The 21,454-nt window shown below is 50.4% G+C and overlaps 2 protein-coding genes across 3 annotated transcripts in view; one reads left to right on the top strand and one right to left on the bottom strand.

Annotated features, from left to right (window-relative positions):
• Nucleotides 1–14,345, top strand: part of UBE2O (ubiquitin conjugating enzyme E2 O) — a gene marked incomplete at its 5' end in the record, with an annotated part of 91,421 nt that extends 77,076 nt beyond the window's left edge. The window contains 7 exons of the mRNA XM_019542818.1: nucleotides 536–661; nucleotides 2,135–2,224; nucleotides 4,780–5,440; nucleotides 6,300–6,436; nucleotides 7,356–7,559; nucleotides 8,368–8,425; nucleotides 10,095–14,345. Coding sequence (XP_019398363.1) covers nucleotides 536–661; nucleotides 2,135–2,224; nucleotides 4,780–5,440; nucleotides 6,300–6,436; nucleotides 7,356–7,559; nucleotides 8,368–8,425; nucleotides 10,095–10,861 — 2,043 coding nt within the window. The remainder of the gene's footprint in view (nucleotides 1–535; nucleotides 662–2,134; nucleotides 2,225–4,779; nucleotides 5,441–6,299; nucleotides 6,437–7,355; nucleotides 7,560–8,367; nucleotides 8,426–10,094) is intronic.
• Nucleotides 14,346–18,490: 4,145 nt separating this feature from the next.
• SPHK1 (sphingosine kinase 1) overlaps nucleotides 18,491–21,454 on the bottom strand; it is a 27,574-nt gene continuing 24,610 nt past the window's right edge. For both annotated transcript variants that reach the window (XM_019542655.1, XM_019542656.1), the window contains exon 5: nucleotides 18,491–20,226. In XM_019542655.1, coding sequence (XP_019398200.1) covers nucleotides 19,404–20,226 — 823 coding nt within the window. In that variant the 3' untranslated portion in view covers nucleotides 18,491–19,403. The remainder of the gene's footprint in view (nucleotides 20,227–21,454) is intronic.

The raw sequence follows: 21,454 nt of genomic DNA, 5'->3' as shown, positions 1-21,454 counted from the left end.
CCACCCTGGCTGTGCAGTATCTGCCCCCTTCCTTCCCTTTCTGTGGGGGCCTCGATCTGTCCTCCCATGCCTCTCCCCCCTTTCCCCAGCAGACCTACCAGCTGGACGCTGCTCTCCCAGCTGTTGGGCTGCATATCAGCAATCCTATCAGTATTGGCTAATATGGCTCATTAATAGCATTGTATTCTCTGTAACCTAGTTGCATTCCCCCTCCTCACCCCCATCCCCCTACTGCTAGTCCCTCACTCGGGCAACTTGTGTTTCCCTACTGGCTTTGTCATCTTTTTGGATTCACAATCCTAAACATCTAATAAAATTTAATCAGCCATTGGTATTGGCCCAAAAAATCATTTATTGGTGCATCCCTAACAAGGAAACTAAATATTGGCAGTGGTTGGTCACAAGGTGGCAGAGTATCTCAAGGAGTTGGGAATCTGTGGCCAGTCCCACAGGAAATGCTCTTTAAATGTCAGAAGTCGAACCCAAGCACTGGTAGTTGCCTTGCTGCTGAGCCATGTTTTCTCTCTACCACCAGCTGATCGGCGAGGAGGAGGATGTGAGTGTGTACGACATTGCTGACCACCCTGACTTCCGCTTCCGCACCACCGACACTGTGATTCGCATTGGCAATTCAGAGGGCGCTTTGGCCAAGGATGACGAAGTGAGTTTCGGGTGTACTCTATGGCTTAGCTCAGCCGGTAGTCATCAACTGGGGTTTTCAGAAATGGCCCATGGAGCGGTAGGACCCCAAGCCCCGTTTGGTCACCTAGGTCCTGTGGCCTCTTTTGACCAACTCAGCCTGGATACCAGTGCAGTCTTTCTCCCTACTCTTGGGGTGGGGGGAAGAGTACCCTGTTCAGAGTCATCCACCCTTGAATCCTAGGTTTTTGGTTAAAACAGCAAAAGGAAGGAAGGTGACATGATAAGACTTAGAGGGTTTTCCCATTGTAATTTAAAACTGTTGAGCACTTGCTCAGAAGCCTCCACTAAGGCCTCAACGTGGCTTCCAAGGTGGGGAAACTCGGTGGGTTCCCAAATGGGGAGAGAGGCAGTTAACTTCCATCTCAAGCTAGCGATGGTGGTTTTCCATGAGGAAATTCAAATTCTTATTATACATTTAGTTTCTATCCTGGGACAGGCAATTATTTCGGGCAGAGGGCCGCTTACTGAGTTTTGGCAAGCCGTCAAGGGCTGTATGACAGGCAGCCGGGGCAAAGAAATATTAATTTTCTAAATTTTTTAGGGGTCCTGCAGGCCGGATAGAACGGCCTGGCGGGCCACATGTGGCCCACCCCTGTTCTGTCCTCTAAGGAGCGAAGCAGTCTCTTCTGGGTGAGGGAGAGCGAAGCTTTCCTTCGGGGGTGTGAGGGGCAAAGGGAGACTTTGCTGGAAATGGACTTCCTTTCCTGAAGGCTGATGGTCTTACAGAATCATAAAAGCGATTCCTATGTTAAGATCTTGTATGAAAACTGAAGGAAGTTCTTTCTTGCTGGCAGTATATTTATGACGTGTCTGAGCATGAAAATCCATCTTGCCTGGCCTGCATAAGGCTTGTTCCAGAGTAAGAAGATCCTTATTATTTGGGCCCCAGGAGGCTGTGTGGCATGAGGTTTTCTCATGTCTGTTCCTTATTTTTTCTTTCATGTCACAGAATTGTGGGGCTCCGGAAACGCTGTCCTTTTTGTATTTCTTTTCCCCAAACTGAACAGACTTTAAAATCAGAATATCTAAAATGACCACGAGGTGGCACGCTGGTTCAAAAAGAAACTAGCAGGATTCTGTTTATTCTGGTTAAGCTTTCAAAAATGCTTTCCTTTTTTTAAGAGGCTGGAGCTTCGTAAGGGAGCTGACATTGATCAGAAGCTGTCGTAGCATGGGTCACTGTTCTCCTGAAGCGGTGATATTCTAATCTGCAAGGCAGCAGTCCACAAAGACCTTGGGTGCTTGCAAGTTCTCCTCCAGCCTTTCTATGCCTGTGACTGCCAGTATTCTCACTGTTCCCCTACATAACACTTGCCTTTGGGTGGGGTCTAAGGTTATGTGCCTCAGTGAGGCGGAGAATTTATTCCTCAGATCCCTCATTCTACATATATATGGTCCAAGACACTGTGACACTTTACCCTTACTTCTTTAGCCATCCGTGGGACAGGTGGCTCGTGTTGATGTGAGCAGTAAGGTGGAAGTAATCTGGGCTGATAACTCCAAGACCATCATTCTTCCTCAGGTAAGGTCCACAGTGGTCACTGTAACTTGAAGTTGGATAACATGCCCTGTCTTTGGTTTGTTGTCGCACCATTCTGGACTCTATATAAAAATGAATCTTGGCGTACTCCCTGCTTACCGTCACCTCTGTCTGGTGATATAACTACCCGCTTCTGGAAGGCTTGACCTGCAGTGCTTGGTCTTGTTCTTTGGTGCCTCTCTTCCCTTTGAAAACAAATTTTGACTCGCTTGGTAGGTTCACATTTGCTGCCCCTTTGTGTAGGGACGACAGTTTTGTCTGGACTGTTGCACTACAGGCCGAGTCTCCCTCTTGCATACCTACACACATGCATGCAGCTCTGGCAGTGTGTTTTGTCCCTGGCCCGTAGCACCCCCTGCTATTCTGGTTGTGGTGCTGTTATGCAGTTGGTGCTTGAGGAAATACTCTGTTAGGAGACCAGTGCCAGTAGCCCTCAGTCCTGACCTGCAGCATCCCTTGCTGCTGTAGGCCAGAGTCCCTACCCTGTTTTGCTAAGTATGAGTCTAGCCTGCAAACACTGCTTACTGTCTAACCACTGCTAAGCTCTCACAGTACATGAGATGAGGTTTTGCATTTAAAAATCAAATCCACTGGGGTCCCAATTAGAGCCCTTAAATAATGATCTGCTGTTGGATTTGAACTCAAATCTCTCCCAAAACAAAGTGTTGAAGGTGAGCAGAGGATATAAAATCTAGGTAGAACCAGTGTGCTAATCCACGCACGTAATTAACCCCAATATGTCACCTTCCACATCTCTGTTTCCAGGTCCTTCACGCTGCCTAATGCTTCATTATTTTGTCTCTGTTTTCAGCCTGCCTCTCTTCCCCCTGTCATGTCTAATGAGCACAGCCATAACTAAAGTGCCTCTGTAGGGTCCCACCCCTGTCAGACTGGCACAGAATGCCGTTGCCTCCGCTACAGAGGCTTGCTGGTGTGTGGAAGCAGTTGATGAAGATGATTTTTTTTTTAAATGAAGCAGCTCTGCATTAATTACAGTAGAATAGTCAATGCCCACACTATAGAAATGGAATAGGATGTTACAAAGCAGGCTGCTGTCTCCCTTCCCCCTATTGTCACATGGCTGCGACTCGCATCAGAATCAACAGCCTGGTGCGTGCTCCACAAAGGGATGTGCAGTCTTTCTCATGGGGTGCAGCTCTGTGTTTCTGGAGCAGCTACAACTGCATCATAGTGCTCCCCTGGATTCTGCCTGCACTCTTAATTACAGCAATCAGGGAGATATTAAGGGGCAGTTTTATCTCTCGATAAAATGCCAGTGTTCGATCCCTATAAGTTTGCACAGAGAGTAGCTGTCTGGGCACTTTATTTTTAGATCAGACAAGAGATTGCATAACTGGCTAATAAATTAGCCTCTCAGCTCACATTTGGGGCAGGCCGCATTGGGCAGTGAGTTTGGAAGGCTTTGGTCTAGTTCCCCCAGGTCACTTACCCTCTGCTCTGCAGCTCACAATGGGAATCTTGTTTAGGAGGGGCCTGGGACTGGGGTGGATCGGTGTTGGTGCAGTGCATGATTTTAAGGCTTCTTGGTAGGACTGTGTGTGGAGAGGACTTGTATGGTATGTCTGCAAGCCAGGGTTAGCTGCTGCTATCAGGTTCTCTGGATCATGTGCTACAGAGATTTTGCAGTTATCTTTCCAACTTTCAGAAGGGCACAGGTAAAACTGCCCATCACATTGAAGCCGTACAAAATTCTTCTCACCCCGGAGCTATTGGCCATTGCAACATAAAGGCAAATTTATGCCTGAGCTGGGCGGCTTTGCAAGGCTGCCTCAGACTCAACACACCAAGGGAAAGAAATAGTGTATGATTGGGAGGATGGGGAAACCAGTTGTTTAGCACAGGGATGGCAAAGAGCAGTGGGAAGAACACAGCTCTGAGAGCCAGTTGAGCAACTGAAGTGAGACTTCCTTATCCCAGTTGAACCTTAAAAAGCCATAAAGTCAGGTCACTATGATCACGAGTAAATTGTAACAAAGCTCTGAAAAAGGCTGTGTACCACAGGAGAAGGTAATAACATGTGCCTGTTCTGGCTGGTTCAGCCTTGTGTTGGTGGAGGCCTAGAAGGCAACCAGCCAGGTTGGGTATTGTTCTTGGGCAGTAAAAGCAGAAATGGAGCATGTAATGCTAATACAGTTTTCAGAAACCCCTGAGTGTCTGCTTTGAAGTTCCAGACTGCATGCACACTCTAGTCTGCTCCTGAATTCCCAGCTTCTGGCACTGCTGTGACCTTGACCAGTTGCACTTGTTATCCCAGAATACCCTGCTTTGAAGGGAAGAATACTGACTCAAAACCTAGCGCATGGGAACCTTGTGAGCCTGGCACGTAGAGCAAACTGAAGCCACCTTGTGTAGGTAAAAAGAGAACGGCCCAATAGGAAGAACTCATTTGCAGTGTCCCATTTCTGGCTACTCTTTGTATGATGGTAGAGACTGATCTGTGTCCAGGTGAAATGTCAGTAACCATGCATGGCTCACGCCCACTTCTTGGTTTCTGGTTTGATTCTGGTCTCCTTTAGCACTTGTACAACATAGAATCAGAGATTGAAGAATCGGACTATGATTCTGTGGATGGCAGCACCAGCGGGGCATCCTCAGATGAATGGGAGGATGAAAGCGATAGTTGGGAGACAGACAATGGCCTCATGGAAGATGACCACCCAAAAATCGAGGAAGTAGAGCCAGAAGAGCCAATAGCAGAAGAGGTAAAAAAAATAGAGGAGCAAGTGCAGGGTGCTGTGGCGATGGCAGTGCCTGATCTAACTGCAGAGAAGGTTGGAAAAGAAGGAGCTCCAAAGAGCTTCCGGGAATTGAAAGAGGCCATCAAGATCTTGGAGAGCCTAAAGAACATGACCGTAGAGCAGCTGCTGACTGGCTCTCCCACCTCCCCAACTGTGGAGCCGGAAAAACCCACACGGGAGAAGAAGTTCTTGGATGACATCAAAAAGCTTCAGGAAAATCTGAAGAAGACCCTGGATAATGTTGCCATTGTGGAAGAGGAAAAGATGGAAGCCATGGTGGAGACGGAGAAGAAGGAAGAAAAAGTGGAGGCGCAGGCACCAGTGAGGTCTGAGTGGCCCAGCGAGACGCCAGTGTTGTGCCAGCAGAGTGGAGGCAAGCCCGGCGTCACCTTCACCAGTGCCAAAGGGGAGGTCTTCTCTGTGCTGGAGTGTGCCCCAGGTGAGTGAGTCCCAGTCAGGATGACTGACTTGTCCCTCCACTGCCTTGCCAGGTTGTCATTGCCCCGCTCAAACTGCTTGCTCCTCTAAGGAGGGAGTATGGTGCTCCACCCTTGGGATGCTCAAGTTAATTGGGAAGGGGTAATTAAACAGGGCTGCTCTTTTTAGAACAGTCTGGTCTGGGAATCAAATCTGGCTCTGCTGTGTAGTAGCACAGAGCACTGTCACCAGTTGTCTTTGTTTTGTTTTGTTTCGTTTTGTGTTTTTGTTTCATTTTGTGGTGTAGATTCCCTTCTTTTGCCCCTTGTCTCAGCCAGGAGCTTAGCTGAGAAGTAGAGTTTTGCAGTCAACAATCCACGAGCATGAAGTTTCTTCAAACTAGTATAGTGTAGGGGTGGATGGGGACTGAGAGGCGGAATGGATATTGTCACATGTACCTCCCGGCACTGGTGGCCTTTGCTCGCTTAAGTAAAGACGTACAGTTCTGGGATGCATTGGTGGCAGCGTAGCTTAAGACATTGGGTGGATTGATCATCTTAGACGGGACAGATGGGAAAACTTGGCTCAGCCTTGTTTTGAATGTGAATAAAGAGAGGTTGTTATCATAGCTCGTCAGTCGAGATGGGAGATTTTGTACGTGAGATGTCTCAGTAGGGTTGTGTGTTGACACTTGCTGCAAACAAAGTGGCTTGACACCTTTAGACAACAAGAGTCATGTGACTCCCTTCCCAGCTTCTCTGCTTAGCCTCTTGCCATGATGCCGCTTGGGTTTTGGAGGGGGAGACCTCTATTTGAGGGTGTATGACCTTGTGTTTGGAGGAAAGTTGCTTTAATCAGCTGCAATTTCTCTGACCGTTTAGACACTCATGCTTTTAAGAAAATGGAATTCCAGCCCCCAGAAGCCAAGAAGTTCTTCAGCACGGTGAGGAAAGAAATGGCGCTGCTAGCAACCTCGCTGCCCGATGGCATCATGGTCAAGACATTTGAAGACAGAATGGCAAGTCCATGTGCTCCAGTTTCAGTGTGTTGTTGCTCGGCTTAATGCAACCTGATAGCTAAGGCTGGGCAGGATATGCAAAACATTAATCCCCAGTTTCTGACCTGTAGAGGCATCTGCAACTCATTAGGGTTATAATTACAGTACATTGGCTCCTTTGGTATTTCTAATGACCAACATTTTACAGTTGGTAGATAGTATTAGGGACCAACAGTTTACAGCTGCTTCTGACTGGATCCCTCCCTCCCACCACTATGATGGTCCAGGAATTGAGAAACAAAGGTATTTGGGGGGAGGAAGGGGTGACATCTTTTATTGGACCAACAGCTTGCTTGGGATGACATTAGACAAGCTTTCAAATTCAAAGTGCTTTTTATCAGGTCTGACCTGAATGCAGAATACGTTGCATTTGAAAGCATGTCTGGTGTCATCCCAACCATGCTGTTGGTCCAGTAAAGGATATCATCCCCCCAAAAGTCCTTGGTCTGCAGTGTAATTAGGCTGAGATGGAAATGTGGATAAAGCGCTACCAAGGTAGTGACTACTGACTAGATGAAGTGGCATTTTTCATGAATCCCTGCTCCTCCTGTGAAAACTTTATTCCATAGTATGTGCTTGGACCCGTGGTGTGGAAAGATGAGGACTGATGCTCAGCCCTTCTGATGGGTAAAGTCCACAGCATGAATCCAGTTACTTGTAGGCCTGGGGAGGTCTAAACAACTTGAGCTACTTCTTCCAGGACCCCTAGTTAGTGCTGAGTTCATTAAAGCCCCTTAATCTCTTCAGTCTTCCCTTTCCCTCACAAGCACAGTACTCAGATTTCCATATGGAGCTCAGAATCTTTGTTTGGGAAGCGGATGGTTCATCCAGTCTCTTGAGGTATCTCAGTCCCATGTGCTGACGCTTTCTCTCTTCACAGGATCTTTTCTCAGCACTCATCAAGGGGCCCACACGCACACCCTATGAAGATGGCCTCTTCCTTTTTGATATCCAACTTCCCAACATCTACCCTGCGGTCCCTCCTCTCTTCCGCTACCTCTCCCAGTGCAGTGGGAGACTGAACCCCAACCTGTATGACAACGGCAAGGTGTGCGTCAGCCTTCTGGGGACGTGGATCGGCAAGGTAATACTGTCCTCAGTCTCTCTGTGAGATACCAGGCTGTCCAGCTAATCCAGGCTTTGGTGACTAGGCAGCTATCTCCATTTTTGTCCTTGGGGCCAAACTGATGGATGAGGATCAAATCTTGATGTAGGGTCAAGCTTTAAGTGCATTGAGCTTTGAACTGTGCCTGAAAAGAGGGTTTGGCAAAGCCAAATCATAGTGTATATATAAGAGAAAAAAAGCTACTGCAGAACCTACATTTGGCCCTTGGCTCAGGGCTGAGAGAAGCTGGGGAGCATCATGGGAGGACCTCTGCCATTTTGTTCAGGTCCCTCCAGCATTGGAACATTAGCGTGGCTGTTCATTGCAGTCTAACTGGAAGGTAGGTTAGCTAGGACCACAGAGGCACAGTGAGTTAGGGGGTGATGCTAGTTAACTCTTGAACAGCTGAGATTGAAGGGAGTGTGGGTGGCGATGACTTCTAGGGTGGGTTTGTGGGCATTTGATATGGTCTCCACATTTGGACATAATTAGTCTGCCCAAGGGCCAGTGCTACAAATGAGACTGCGGGTGTGTGAGCAGCTCTGCAGAAGAAGCCAGATGAAGGCTGTCTTCCTTGAAGTCTGAATTATACCTACGGCTCCTTCAGAGACTGAGGTTTGGGGCGGCAAATGCTTGAGTGCACCTTGATCACTGTTGGCCACAGCCCAAAGCCTGGCACCTCTCTCTCTTCCAGTATAAAGTGCTGGAAAGATTTAGAAAAAAGGTCTAGTCATGCTCTATTACTCATGGTTCATTATAATGCGTGTGTGTGTGTGTTGTTTTCCAGGGAACAGAGAGGTGGACCAGCAAATCCAGCCTTCTGCAGGTGCTCATTTCCATTCAAGGTAAATGCAGCTGAAGAGGCTGACTGTGGGGAGGGAGTAGGGAGGTGACCTTCAGGAGGGGATGATAGGAAGTCACTATCCCACAGAAAGAGAGCAGGTCTTCTCTTGTCCAGTCAGACCCTTCTTTCCCTTGTTGGGCTCTGTGGAGGAGGCCGTTGAGCCAACAATCCAAGTTGGTGTCCATGTCATCCCTTATACTTTTGACTGCCTTCTGCCGCGCCCCCCCCCATCCCTTTCCCTTTCACGGCAGCATTAGTGGTAGTTGGCATTTTCCTTGCTATCTTGTGCCGGGGAGGGTGAACCACAGCCACCTCCAGCTGCCAGCTAAAGTCTGAAAGCACTTTTTAGAGTACAGAGACCTGCTAATCCTGGCTCCTCTCCGCATAGCTGTTTATAACCAGTGAGTCACCGGCCCAGCCTACATGCTGCTTATTTCGGTCATGTTTACCTTTGTTCCTAAGTTGAGACGAAGCAAGCAGAGGTGTGCCTAACTAAGTCCTGCAGCTCTCGCTTCCTGCAGATCTTTTTACCACTGCTGCCACCTCCAGCCTGACCCAGAGCAGCTGCTTGGTCTTGCACAGAAGTTTTCATCCAAATGGGCTCCAATCTACAAAGTCCAGGGATAGGACCAGGCTTTGGCCTAAGGGCATTTACCAGGGAGAACCAGGGTCTCTCTTCCTTGCTCATCTACAAAGTTGTTTCTTCAGGTTTAGGAGGAGAAATATCAGGTGCTGCTTGTCTCCCTTCTGAATTTGTTGAAGGAATTTTGTTAATGGGAGCATCTTTCCCCTTGTCACTCCTGCTGCCTTACCTTGAGAGATCCCATAGTCTGCAGCACTCAGTTAGTGGCATCGCTAGCGGGCTGGAAACATTGGTGCCATCGCCATGCTCGAGCAAAACAATAAGCCCTCAAATGGCAATGGGGAAGAACTTGATTTGGGTGACTGGCCACTTGCAACCGGTTACGTCCTGTGGGCAGAGCACAGCTGGACTTGGTGGGTGGACCGGAAAAGGACAAGGCAGGCTGGATGGAAAGGTGTTGTCTGTTCAGCAGCGGTGGGAAGGGGGTCACTTGTAATAACTAGATAGGTTTGCAGGGTGGGGAAAGTGAGGATCTGGGGAATTACTTTTCTTCCTCCACACACCTTTCCTAGAGCTCTTTAGGGCTAACTAGTTCCTGCAGAGTTCTGGCACTACACTTTTTGTATCTAACCTCACCCTTCTACCATACTGTATCCCTCGCTAGTCCAGTTCTGGATGTCCCCCAAGCAGGTGCTTTTGAGGCTTGAAACACAAGACTGTCCACACAAGTGCCCCAAGCAGTATCATGTGCCAGGTCACCATCTCACAGGGTTTCTGCCCACAGTTCCCAAGTGTTACCAGCTCGGCATGGCTAATGCCAGGCATTTAAGTCGAAAGAGCCTTCTCCAGAAGTAACTTCCCCTGTTGCCTTCCCCCATCCCTGCCATTTGCCAGGTTTGCGCAGCTTGAGGCAATGCAGCTACAGGTGAAGGCTTGAGCTGAGCCCATGGTGAGGAGATGCAAGGGGTGAAGAGACTACCTGTCCCTTGAGGCCTGGATGCCACCCAGCAGCATCTCCTCTCCAACCCAGCCCAGCATGGCAGTGTCGCAGGTTTTTAACCCTTTCCTCTCTCCTTCCTTCTGGCAGGGCTGATCCTAGTGAATGAACCTTATTACAATGAGGCCGGGTTCGACAGCGACCGGGGCCTGCAGGAGGGCTACGAGAACAGCCGCTGCTACAACGAGATGGCCCTGATCCGTGTGGTGCAGTCCATGATGCAGCTACTGCGCAGGCCCGTGGAGGTCTTTGAGCACGAGATCCGTGAGCACTTCTGCTGCAATGGCTGGCGCCTGGTCAGCCGGATAGAGTCCTGGTTGGAGACCAATGAGCTGGTGGAGAGGAGCCATGAACAAGCCAATGGAGCAGATTCCTCCTCTCTCCTTTCTGCGTGCGGTGCCCTGGCTGAGAGCCCGGGAGGACCCATGGAGTCGCTGGATGAGTACGGTGGCCCTCTAGAACAGGGGGCAGCAGCGGCAGAGCTTTCCGACTCGGCACTTGACGGGAGGGAGGAGCTGGATGACTCGGGCTGTGGGGCCTCCACGCTCGCAGCTGGTGACCTTCATCAGTATTCAGACTCGGAGAGCACAGGCCACACCCAAGAGGCAGCCCTGGCCAGAGACCTAACGGACGAAGGGAAAACTGCCCAGGACTCTGCTTTGCAGCCAAGTGTGAAACCAAAGAAAAGGAGAAAGAGCTACAGGAGTTTCCTCCCTGAGAAGAGCGGTTACCCTGACATTGGGTTTCCCCTCTTCCCCCTGTCCAAGGGGTTCATCAAAAGTATCCGTGGTGTCTTGCAGCAGTACCGGGCTGCCTTAGTAGAGGCCAATATCCCCGAGTGGAGAGAGGACAAATAAACCATCGGGTTAGGGACAGACGGGCACAGAGGAGATGGGAAAGGCAGAAAGGAAATGGAGCAGCCGTCGGTACACCAATAAATTGGCTTCTCTCACCTCAGCCTCTCTTCCTCAGCTGGTTTGCTATCATAAAGGTGATAGCTCCCATCACTCATTCCTGGCACTTTCCTTCCTTCTCCCAGAGAAGGTTGTCTGAATAGCTCTTCACCGCCATCCCCCGCACTGCCCACAGTCCCAAAGTATAAGAAGCAGAGACTTTTCTGTTGCACCCAGCAATCTGGAACTGCCCACCGCTTCCTGAGCATCTCTGTGTGCAGAGAGGGGGCTTGCTTTCCCCACCCACTATACCCTGGGTGCTTTGTCTGCCAGTTTAGTTCTGCTTGGGGATGGAGCCCAGGAGATGCGATTGGTATGGCATGCAGTGATGAAAGGCAGTTTCCTCCTTGTTCACTGGTTTGTTTGTTTTTTTTCCTGCACAGCTGGATCTCATGGTGGGCTTTTTCTTGGGTTTTTTTTTTTTTTTTTTTGGTTTTTTTTATAATAGTCTATTCCAGCCTGAGAACATGCAGACACTAGACTGTGGCTAGGTCAGTCTCCTACATGCTGTTGTGTTGCTTTCATCTATGCCTTCCTCGTAGTTCTTCACAGAAAAATGGATGGCTCGCCCGCTCTGGTACCTATGATTTAGAAACCGAGTGCTGTATGAGCTGTTTGTTCTGCCCAGGACAATACCCTGCCACTCCCTTTGGGTGTCTCTTCTGGAAGTAGATTCAGCCATCTCTGCTATATCCTGTTCTCTAGACTAGGATGAATTTCCACTCCCACTTCCTGCCTCACCCCCCGCCAACACCTTGGAAACGTACAGGATTCAGGTTCCTCCTGGCACTACTTAGCAAGGCATCAGAGCCCTCGAGGTTGGCCCCCTGCCATGTATTCCTACCTGCATTGCTGTATCTCTAGCCCGATCGATCAACTGCACAGATAGATCTAGGGCAAGCTGCATCTCCAGCAGCTTTGGTGCGGCTGTAAAACCTGCCGCAGCCTTCCCTTGTCCGTTTTGACTGCTGCTGATGGATTTCCCCAGGCCAGTAGCTATTTTTGAGCCTAGAGCAACTATAGATCATTGTGAAATGATTCCAAGCCTGCTGCAGCACTGGGAAATGGGTCACGCTAACATAGTACCTTTGAACAAATGCAGCTTTCAGCCTGGACCCTTGTGGGTCTCTCTTTCTGCTTCCTAACCGTGCATTAACCCCACCAGCAGTTTTCGTATGATGGTCTGAGCAAAATGTGGGCAGTAGCATGAGCAAGAGAGAGCATGTGTGTCCTTTATTCCCTCTGCAGTGCTGCTGTGTAGCCATAGGAAACTGCTGGCCAGACCTGTGCATGCTTTAGCAGCAGAGAGGGGCTTCCACTGGCAGTCTCGTCCTTCAGAGGACATGCAGTAACAGTGACAAATGCCTGGGACTGTTGTTTCTAGGCTGTGGGCATCTCACTCAGGACTTCTGCAGGCTGCCTCCTGCATGCTGCTGGAGAACTTGAATCCACCCCCTACTGGATTTGGCACCTCCATGTAGCGGGGAAGCACATTCCCTGGGGGTACTAGTCCTGTAGGGACGCTGAGCGAAGCTGGTCTTCCAGCCTAGGCAGTAAAAGTGAGGACGAGGGCTCAGGGGAAAGTCAGACTCTCCTGACTAGCTCTCCAGCCCCTGCCCAAGCTGGTGGATGGGCTGCTTGGTTCAAAGCAGGGTGTGACAGCTTCATGGTCAACTCTCTGCTGTCTTTGTAGGCTCGGTGCCCCAGTGAGAAGCAGCGTTTTATCCTTTTTGAATATTCATAAGGCTGCCCCTGCTTCCAGTGTCTTCGAGAGCAGGATTTGGCCCCTGAGTGTGGACTGGGGCAGGGGGAGCATCAGTAGGGGTTCCTGGGGTAATGCACTGGCTTTTTTGCCGCTCGCTAGGGGAGTGTTGTTTTGGGCCTGCCCACGGACTCCCTGCTCTCCGCCTTGATGCTTCAGACCCTCCATATGAATTGGCAAGCTTGCCCAGGAGAGCCGTGGGCTTGGAGCAGAGGGTTGTGGAGAGGTCGCGTGTTTGGATTGAGCTGCAGTGCAGCGTTGCAGGGTGATGGGGCGCGTGCTGTGAGTGGCTTGCAGTAGATCCAGATACGAAGCTAATTAGCTTCTGTGAGCAAGAAAATGGACTCCAAAGGAGGGAGAAGGCATGAAGCGGGCAGGGGGGAGGAATGGGAACTGAAGGTGCCATATGGGCACGCGTGCGAGAATTGGTGTAGGGTGCCCAGTTCCACAAATTACCAGACATGTTATTCACTGCAGCTGGCAGACAGCGACCTTCAGACACTCATTTCCTTTGGGGCGTCACTGCATTCCTCACATGCATGTGGCCATCTCCGCTCCCGCGGAGCACGGACAAGCTGCTCATTAGCAGTGGAAAACAATCCATTGAGCTGACCACATGACCAGAAGAGTGGGGGTGGGGGGAAGTAAAAGGGGGTCTCTGTCGTATCCTGGCATTTCCCACCCACCCTTCCCTCTCCATACAATTATTGCTCTCATCTCATTTGGGAGGGTGGAGGGACATCAGGTTGCCGGTCGTCTTAGGGGAAGATGGTGGGAGCATCAGTGCCAGTCTCGGGCTGCTCAGGCTCCCCTACGATTCCTCCCCGCTTCCACCAAGACGCCTGTTGCTGGGACTGTCATCGAGAGCTTTGCATGGGCTCCTTGAATCGCCAACCAGGAGAGAAAGAGTTCCCTTATTGGCCTAGTAGGGACCTACTGCCCCCCTTGAGCAGCACCCGCTCCTCAAAGCTGTCTGCCCCCAGCTGAGGCCTGCACAGAGGTTTACAAGTTTTCTAAGCTTTTGATAATGTGAAGCTCCAAGTTACGAGGTTGCTGTTGAGCACACAGAAGCTATGTATTTTTTTTTTTTTGGTGTATGTATGTAATATTTAAGGGTTAAAAAAAAAAGCATAACATTTAAAAGCAAAAAACCTTTTAAAAAGAAGGGGAAAAAAATTAAAAAACAAAAAAAAAAAAAAAAGCCAAAGCATGATGCATATTGTTAGCCTTAAAACTGGCTACACAACTGGGTGATATACAAATAAGAACAGCCTGTAACTGTTTTAAGTGCTGGGGGGGGGGGGGGGGGTCGAATTGCTGGAGAATTATGACAAAATCAGTTTGTAGCCTTGATTCTGTACAGTATTTAAAAATTACAAAAAAATGGAACTGACAATTATTGACGCCATGCTTAGAGGTGTGTTGTTCACGTGCAGAAGTGAATGCTTGGGTGCTTACGATATATGTATAAAGTGCTGTGTGATTTATTCAACCTTTTTTTCTTTTCTTTTCTCTTTTTTTTCTTTTTTTTTTTTACCTGCCAACCACTTTTTGTTTGTTTGGCTAATTCAGATGTAATAAAGGAAAAAAAGGTGACTTGCCATTAAATTTTTGCCTCTGTGAATAGCTCCGACTCTGCCGTCTAATTTTGTTTTCCTTTTCCATACGTGGCGTCTTGTGCTATCGCGCGTAACACAGGGCTAAGCCTGCCGCCCTTATCTGTGTGGAGCAGCTGCCCAGAGTCTGCTCTCGAAACTCGCAGGCCTGTCGAGAGAGTAAAGTGGCAAACAGCACGGGGGCAGGAGATGATGGCATCAGGTCTTAAGGAAGAGCTGTCGATAGATCTGCAGCCGCCTGATGTACCTGGGTTCTTGCCTGGTGGGTCCGTGGGCATCTTGGCATTGACAGCTCTGGGACTTTGGATCAGACTCTCCATTTCTAGCAGGCTTGCTCTCCAGTAGCAAATGCGTTAAAGAAACAACCCCACCTCACTCACAAGATGACTAACAATGAGATCTGAGATGCCATGCCACATTTGTCTAAGCTTGCAGCGACTCTAAGGTCGCTTTTACTGGCTGATGTGAAATAAGTAGGTTTTTTCCCCAGTTGGAAGTTGATAATGGTCTGTGTCACCAACTGCCAGCATGGACAGCACCTTTACTCAGCAGCCTTCTCGGAGAGGGCAAGGCCAGGATTTCCCTGGAATAGGAGGTGGTTGGTCCTCCAGGACAGTGAGGCTGGTCTGAACAATGAGGGAAAGCTTGCGCCTTTTGGCTAGGCATCACGTGAAGCGCAGTTGTTCCAGCCTCTGTATTCAGTTGTCAGAAGAGATGTAAGAGGAAAGTGGAGGTTGGTGCTGCGGCAGCTGTGAAAAACATCCTCTGCTGCCGGAGTCCCTGGAAATGTTTGGGCAGAGTAGTGTGGCTTGGAAGTGAAGGACATGCAGCATGTGCACGTGCACGTGCACCCCCGCCTCCCCAACAAGGAGACCCAGAGCACCCAAGGTCTCAGATGTGGCCCGTGGACCACGGTGGTGGTCTGGGAAGTGCACTGCACGCAAGGCTGACCCCACGTGCTGGAGGGGTCCCTCCATGGGCCTGATATGTTGGATACCCTTGGGCTAAACAGATGATGCTTGGGCCCAAATTCAGAATGCCGTGAGTTCAAATCCTGGCTGTCCTCCCACTGCAGGTTGCTGACAATGCTTTCCTTGCTGGGGCAGGTGCAAAAAGCTGCCTTGGGCTTGGGCTGCACTTTGTATAGTACCCGGTTCCTTGGGGTGACCGTGCCAGTTGTGACTGACAAAGAGGTGTGGGCCTGGGGCTTGGGGCAAATATCAGTGCAGAAGCACAGTGGGCATTTAATTGTTACAGAAAGGAGACTGCAGTGAGCAGTGCTCCAAGCGTAGCGCCTGTCCCCTGGGGGCTGTGGGACCTCCGGTTGCTGCAGGCAGCTGGGCGCAGAGGGTAATTGTATTTCCTGGAGAGCATTAACTGTAGCAGCAAGACAAGCTCCGTTTTCTGTAGGGGATTCCTGTGCTGTCAGCTCGTGTCTGTGGCCTGCCTTATCGGTGTGAACAAACCTCTGGGCCTCTCCCCTGCCTTCTGCCCGGGCTGAAAAGAGATGCTGGGGGAAAGCCTAGCATGTGCTACCTTGCTGTCAGGCATCAACACCCCTGTGAGGGGAACGTGATACCAAGGTGCTAGGAGAAATTTTGTCAGGGGCATGACTGGGAAGGTAAAAAAACCCAGGCCTGTGCAACCACACTTGGATTGCTTGCTTGAGATCTGTTGCTAGCACAGGACACGGCAGGATGTAAGTTGTTCTGGACGTGGGAGCAGGATAAAAATGTAGGGAAAGAAACATGTATTTCTCTCCAGGGCAGTAGGGAAGTGGGATTGAAAGCAGCCCCTCTCAGGGATCTGCCCCGTGCTGCTGCTGGAGCTCATGGGAGCTTTGTGCGCCAAGAGCAGAGAACTGCTGGAAGGAGGTATGGATTGACTGTACCCTTCCTGGGCTTGTGCAGTGGTGATGAGCTCAAGCCCTTTGGCTTTGCCCAGAGAGTCCCCCGCTGTTCCCCCAGCAGGAGCCGTCTCTCCAGGAGGACCCTGACCAGCATGTGCTGCCTCCATGCTCAGCTCTGAGTTACCAGTAATGGGTGAGGAGTCTGGTTCCCCAGAGCTGAAGAACTGGATCTCCTCCAGAACCGCACTAGACCGCCCTTCCCCTCCCCCCCGCCCCCGGCAAACTCTCGAGATCAGGGGAGCACACATGCAATGTGCTGCACCCTTTTGAGATCCAGGTCTTCCCACAGAGCCCCTCGGGATCGGGGCCCTTACAGCAAGTCCGGATAACTGACGTGGAAAAGGACATCTGAGCTTGACGCACAAGAGGCGCGGGGTAGCGGTTGACGCGGCAGGTTCCCACTGGGGCACTCTTTCAGGCACAGTGAACTGGAACTAAGATGGCGCCATTTGAGTTGGGCAGCAACCTCTATGGGCTGCGCAAAGGATCAGCTGGGCATATGACCTCGATTTTCCCTGACAGTCTAATTGCCCAACAATGGAGGAAGGAATTAGACAAAGTAAAAGAGTCTGGAGTGTCCACTTTTACCCCTGGCCAAATACCACGGGGAAAGGAGTTCCATCGTATTTTAGGATGTGGTAACGCTGCCGCCTGCCTCGCTGGATTGCAAATAACCTTCAGCTCCATTTAAGCCTGGCTTGGAGAGCAATCGGACTTTGTGTTCCCCTGGTTTTGCAATCCTAATTGCATAGTTTTTCAGATGAATAAATGTGAGTGCAGTTTCACCATCATAAGCATTGCAAATTTGGCTTAATTATTTCACTTCGTACCAAGCATTTAGCAGCTGTCACCAAAATAAAAAAAACCCCATTAATAAGCTATTAAGTGCATGGGCCATGTGAAACCCTGGTGCTAGTACCTTAAGTTTGTTTTGCTTCCACAGCCAACTCTTTTTCCAGCAGTTCAGTTGAGTTTGGAGATCTCATCCATACAGGCTGTCACAATATCTTATGTAAATTCTGAATATGATGTGTATTTTCTGGAATGCCTTGTGTGGGAGAACTGACAGCTGTAGGGTGGACCATGTACTTGACTACTACCTAGGTGTCTACAGTGCTATCCATCACTGAATTGCACTAGGGGAAATTTAGGTTGGATATTAGGAAGAACTTTCCACCCGTGAAGGTGGTTAGACCGTGGAGCCAGTCACCTGCAGAGGCTGTGCAATCATTTTCTTGGGAAGTTTGTAAGAGTAAGTTGGACAAATGTTTGGATGAGTTGGTCTACACCAGCGTTTCTCAACCCGTGGGTTGCAACCCAAAAGTGGGTCGCAGGAACGTATGAAAGGGTCACAAAACAAACTTTAAAAGTGGATTCTCCTTTAAAGGAGAAATATGTGGGAAACCATGGCTTTTCCCTTGCAGGCTAACAGAGCTCCAGCCTCCAAGGGGCTGCTTGGGGGCCCTCCCTTGCCCCACATGCTGGAGGGCTGGGGCCTGGGGGCAGGGGTCAGCAGGTAAGGAGTGGCGGGCACTAGGTCAAGACTAGCCATTGGTGTTTACAAATGGGTCCTGGTACAAAAAAGATTAAGCATCACTGCTGTAGAGATGCATGCTCCTAACTTGAGTAGGAGGCTGGACTAGATAGATGACCGGGTCCCTACCAGCCATATATTTCTATGGTTCTATATGGCTGCTGTCAAAATGTTGTGGCAGCTGCTTTTATAACCGTCAAAACACTTGTGATGCGTGAGGTTTTTGGGTTTTTTTTAGTCGTCTTCATCTCATTTACACTCCCAAACTCACTGAGATGTATTAAATGCCCAGAAATAGCTGGTAAGACAGGTTGGTGCATTTCTCCTCTATACTCACAACATAAAGCAAAATAAACCATGCTCTACTAACTTATTTTAAATCCTTTATATTGGTGTGACGCCACATGTCCCATCTCTTAGCCCAACATGAGTCACTGCTGCTGTTTTCCACACTACGGAGTAAGGAGATTTAATAGTAGGTAATGACTGCCTGGGGTTCTGCATGTCTACAAGAAACTATTTTGGAGCTGTTGACCCACTCCCCTTCCTGTCCAAACTGGATGGCAATAACCGTAGCACAATGCTACTGAGGAACTTTTCTGCTGATGATCCCACGGGAACTTTGATGGAGCTTGGGAAAAAAATCCAACCTTAGGCATTTTTCAGGGCATGCAATAAAGTTGGAGCACTTGTACTATGACTACAACTTCTGGTTTAGCAAAAGCTAGATCTTTATTGTGCTTTTCTCATAAGAATATACTCAGCAGCTACAGGGAGCTCTCGATAGAAATATTTAAAAAATAAAATAAAAGTTTTGATTCACTGTAGCAAACGTTGGTCCCAAAAGTTCATCGTTTTTGCTCGAGCCATTTCATTTCCCCAAGGGTCTGGTGATTTTGGAGCAATTGGCAGCAGCTGGTGCTGGAGACAGGCATGGTGTCATGGTCCACTTGGCAGAGGTGTTTGCGCTGGAGGAAGGGAATGGTGCCTCAAGTCTGTGCGGTGAGCTCTGGGAAGGGCACAGGCTGGCTTTCTCCTTGCAGTTCTGGTCCTTGTTTCCCTTCGGAGGAGGCCTGTACTGTAAGAGCGCTTTGGTCTGCTGAGATGTCTGGTCTCATCTGCTGAATCCGGGCCACGTTAGGCTATTCTGGGTGCAGAAGTCAGTCCAGCATTGACTGCCGAGGTGAGGGGGAAGGGAATGCCTTTGTACCTGCTAATCTGCTCGGTAAGTAATGTGTCTGATTTCTGTATATATTCCCCAGCACCAACTGTGACCCAGGAGCCCCGAGTCCCTTGCATCACTTCCCAGTAAAAACTGTTTGGCCAGACCTGCCTGACCAAGTAAGAAAGAGGTTTCCATAAAGTGCATGTCATCAGGTGGCAAAATAGTCATCCTTCCGGGCAGGGGAGGGACCAGGACCGGGCAAAGAGAAAACCAGAGGCCCCTGAGAACTACTCTGAAAAGAAAAGGATGCTTCGGAGTAGCAAGGTGCTTAAATATTCCCTGCGGAGCTCCCAGCCTGTCCTGTGTCCCGGCACCCCGGGGGCTCAGTGATGCACGTGATCAAAGCCCTTTTTTGGAACTATTTTATTTTCAAGGTCTTGTGGGGGGAAGCGGGGGGGAATCAGGGGCCACCGATGATCCTGCAGAGTTGGTTGTGCACTTGTCCTTGAACTGGCTCACAGGGTAGCATCTCGCCATCCACAGTCATGAGGCCAGCAGCCACGAAGGGCTCAATACGGAAGGCTCTCACGGGGATGTACCGAAGCTGGGGGTAGTTCAAGTCCATGTGGGTCCCTTTCTGTATGGCTAGAAACAATTTGAGCAGTGCTGTCCTGGAGACCCCGGCCTTCAAGTAAAACAGGTGGATAGAGCCATCGTGAAGCTTGGCCTTCGGGGCCATGACATAGTCTGCTCCCAGGTGAGACTGGTAAATGGCAAAAATGGCGATAAACTCCTCCTCTGGCTCCACAGTCCAGTGCTGTGGGACTGGCTGGTTAAAGGGGACAAGGAGGGAGTCCTCCGGCCAGGTTGCCTCAGGGACATGGGACACCCCTGGGGCTGTCTGGGGGAGGATGCGGATGGGGTGGCCATTTCTGTAGCAGGTGTGGTGGCCACTTTGCCCTGAGGAGCTGCTCTGTTCACTGTAGGGAGATGAAGAAGCAGAGGTCTCCCCCACGGGCAGGTAGGAGAGACGCCCCTTGTAGACCTCCAGTTTGGCCAGGCACTGGACGGTGCCCATGGTGAAGCGGGCATTGCCCAGCTTGCGATACCTCTCGCTAGTGATGTCCACATCTGAGATGAAGCCCCAGCCAAAGCTGAGGAAGGAGAAGAGGCGCTTGCCGGAGGCGGTGCGTAGGGAGACCAGGTCCATCGGTGTGTGCAGGCCCTTGCAGAGGATGTAGGTGCAGTTGGTCAACAGCTCCTCCTTGATGGCAGGCTCATTCCTGGAACAGATGCAAAGAGAGCCTGGTTCAGCTGGGAGCTGGCATCGTGGGCGCGCCAGAGCAGCCTCCAAGGCTGCTAACAAAAGGGCCGGTTCCACCCTTACCCTCTTTGCTGGAGCTGGAGCTGGAGTGGGAGGCCGGGAGGGCCCAGAGTCACCCCAGGACCCTTGTCTCCAGACTCCCCTGCCCACACAGCCTCACCTTGGCCTTTCTTGGAGATGCTTTCCTTACGCCCTTTTCCTCGAGCTCAGCTGGAGCCAGGAAGCTGGCCAGGGCATTGGGGAGGCAGACTAAAACCCAGCTGGACAGACAGACAAGCAAAGCATTTGCTGGCCAAGACTTGCAGGGATAAACACACGTGACAGGCGAGGACAGGCCAGTGCCACTGCTGTCAAGCTGTCGGGGGGTGGGGGATCTGCTAGCGAGAGGGAGACTAGCTCCAACTTCATGGCAGTGGGAGGTGGGGCACCCAAGATGGGGTGGATTCTGCCACGTGTCAGGCTAAGCCGTGTGCTGCCCTGGGGAGCCAGGAGATTCACGTGTGTGGTGGTTCAGCAATGCTGTGAGGCCTCCCAGTCAGGTTGCACCCTGGGAGGTTTGAAGCATCTCAGCTCCCCTATGCCTCTGCAGGACACGCTAGGAAATCCAGTCATCACACCAGATAGCAAAGCTAACCTATTTAATAATTTCTTTGCCTCCATTTTTCTGAGCAGGGACCAAGCCCCCCACCCTCAGGCCCCAGGGGAGGCGCACCCAGGCCCAGGGTCAGTGAGGACCTAATCAGGGAACTTCTGGAGGGACTGGACATGTTCAAATCAGCTGGTCCGGACGATCTCCTCCCCGAGTCCTGAGGGAATTAGCTGAGGTCATTGCAGGACCCCTGGCACGGCTGTATGAGCACTCGTGGTGCTCTGGTGTGGTGCCAGAGGACTGAAAGAGGGCCAACGTGGTTCCCATCTTCAAAAAGGGGAGGAAAGAGGACCTTGATCCTGGGCAAGCTTTTTGAGAGAGTTATCCAGACACGTGTCCACGAGGGGACAGCAGGGGAGATTATACTTAGGGCAACCAACACGGGTTCATGTGCGGCAGGTCACCAAATCCTTAGATAGGGGTAGCAGTGGACATCGTCCTCCTGGACTTTCAGAAGGTCTTTGACACTGTCTCTCACCCCATTCTCATTAAGAAACTGGGGGGCTGTGGTGTCGACATCCACACAGTCAGACGTGTC

Source organism: Crocodylus porosus, unplaced genomic scaffold, assembly GCF_001723895.1.
Source record: "Crocodylus porosus isolate Cpor-Errol unplaced genomic scaffold, CroPor_comp1, whole genome shotgun sequence".
NCBI classification, from domain to species: domain Eukaryota; kingdom Metazoa; phylum Chordata; order Crocodylia; family Crocodylidae; genus Crocodylus; species Crocodylus porosus.
Note: the sequence above shows the minus strand (reverse complement) of the source record. Positions and strands in the feature narration are given on the sequence as shown.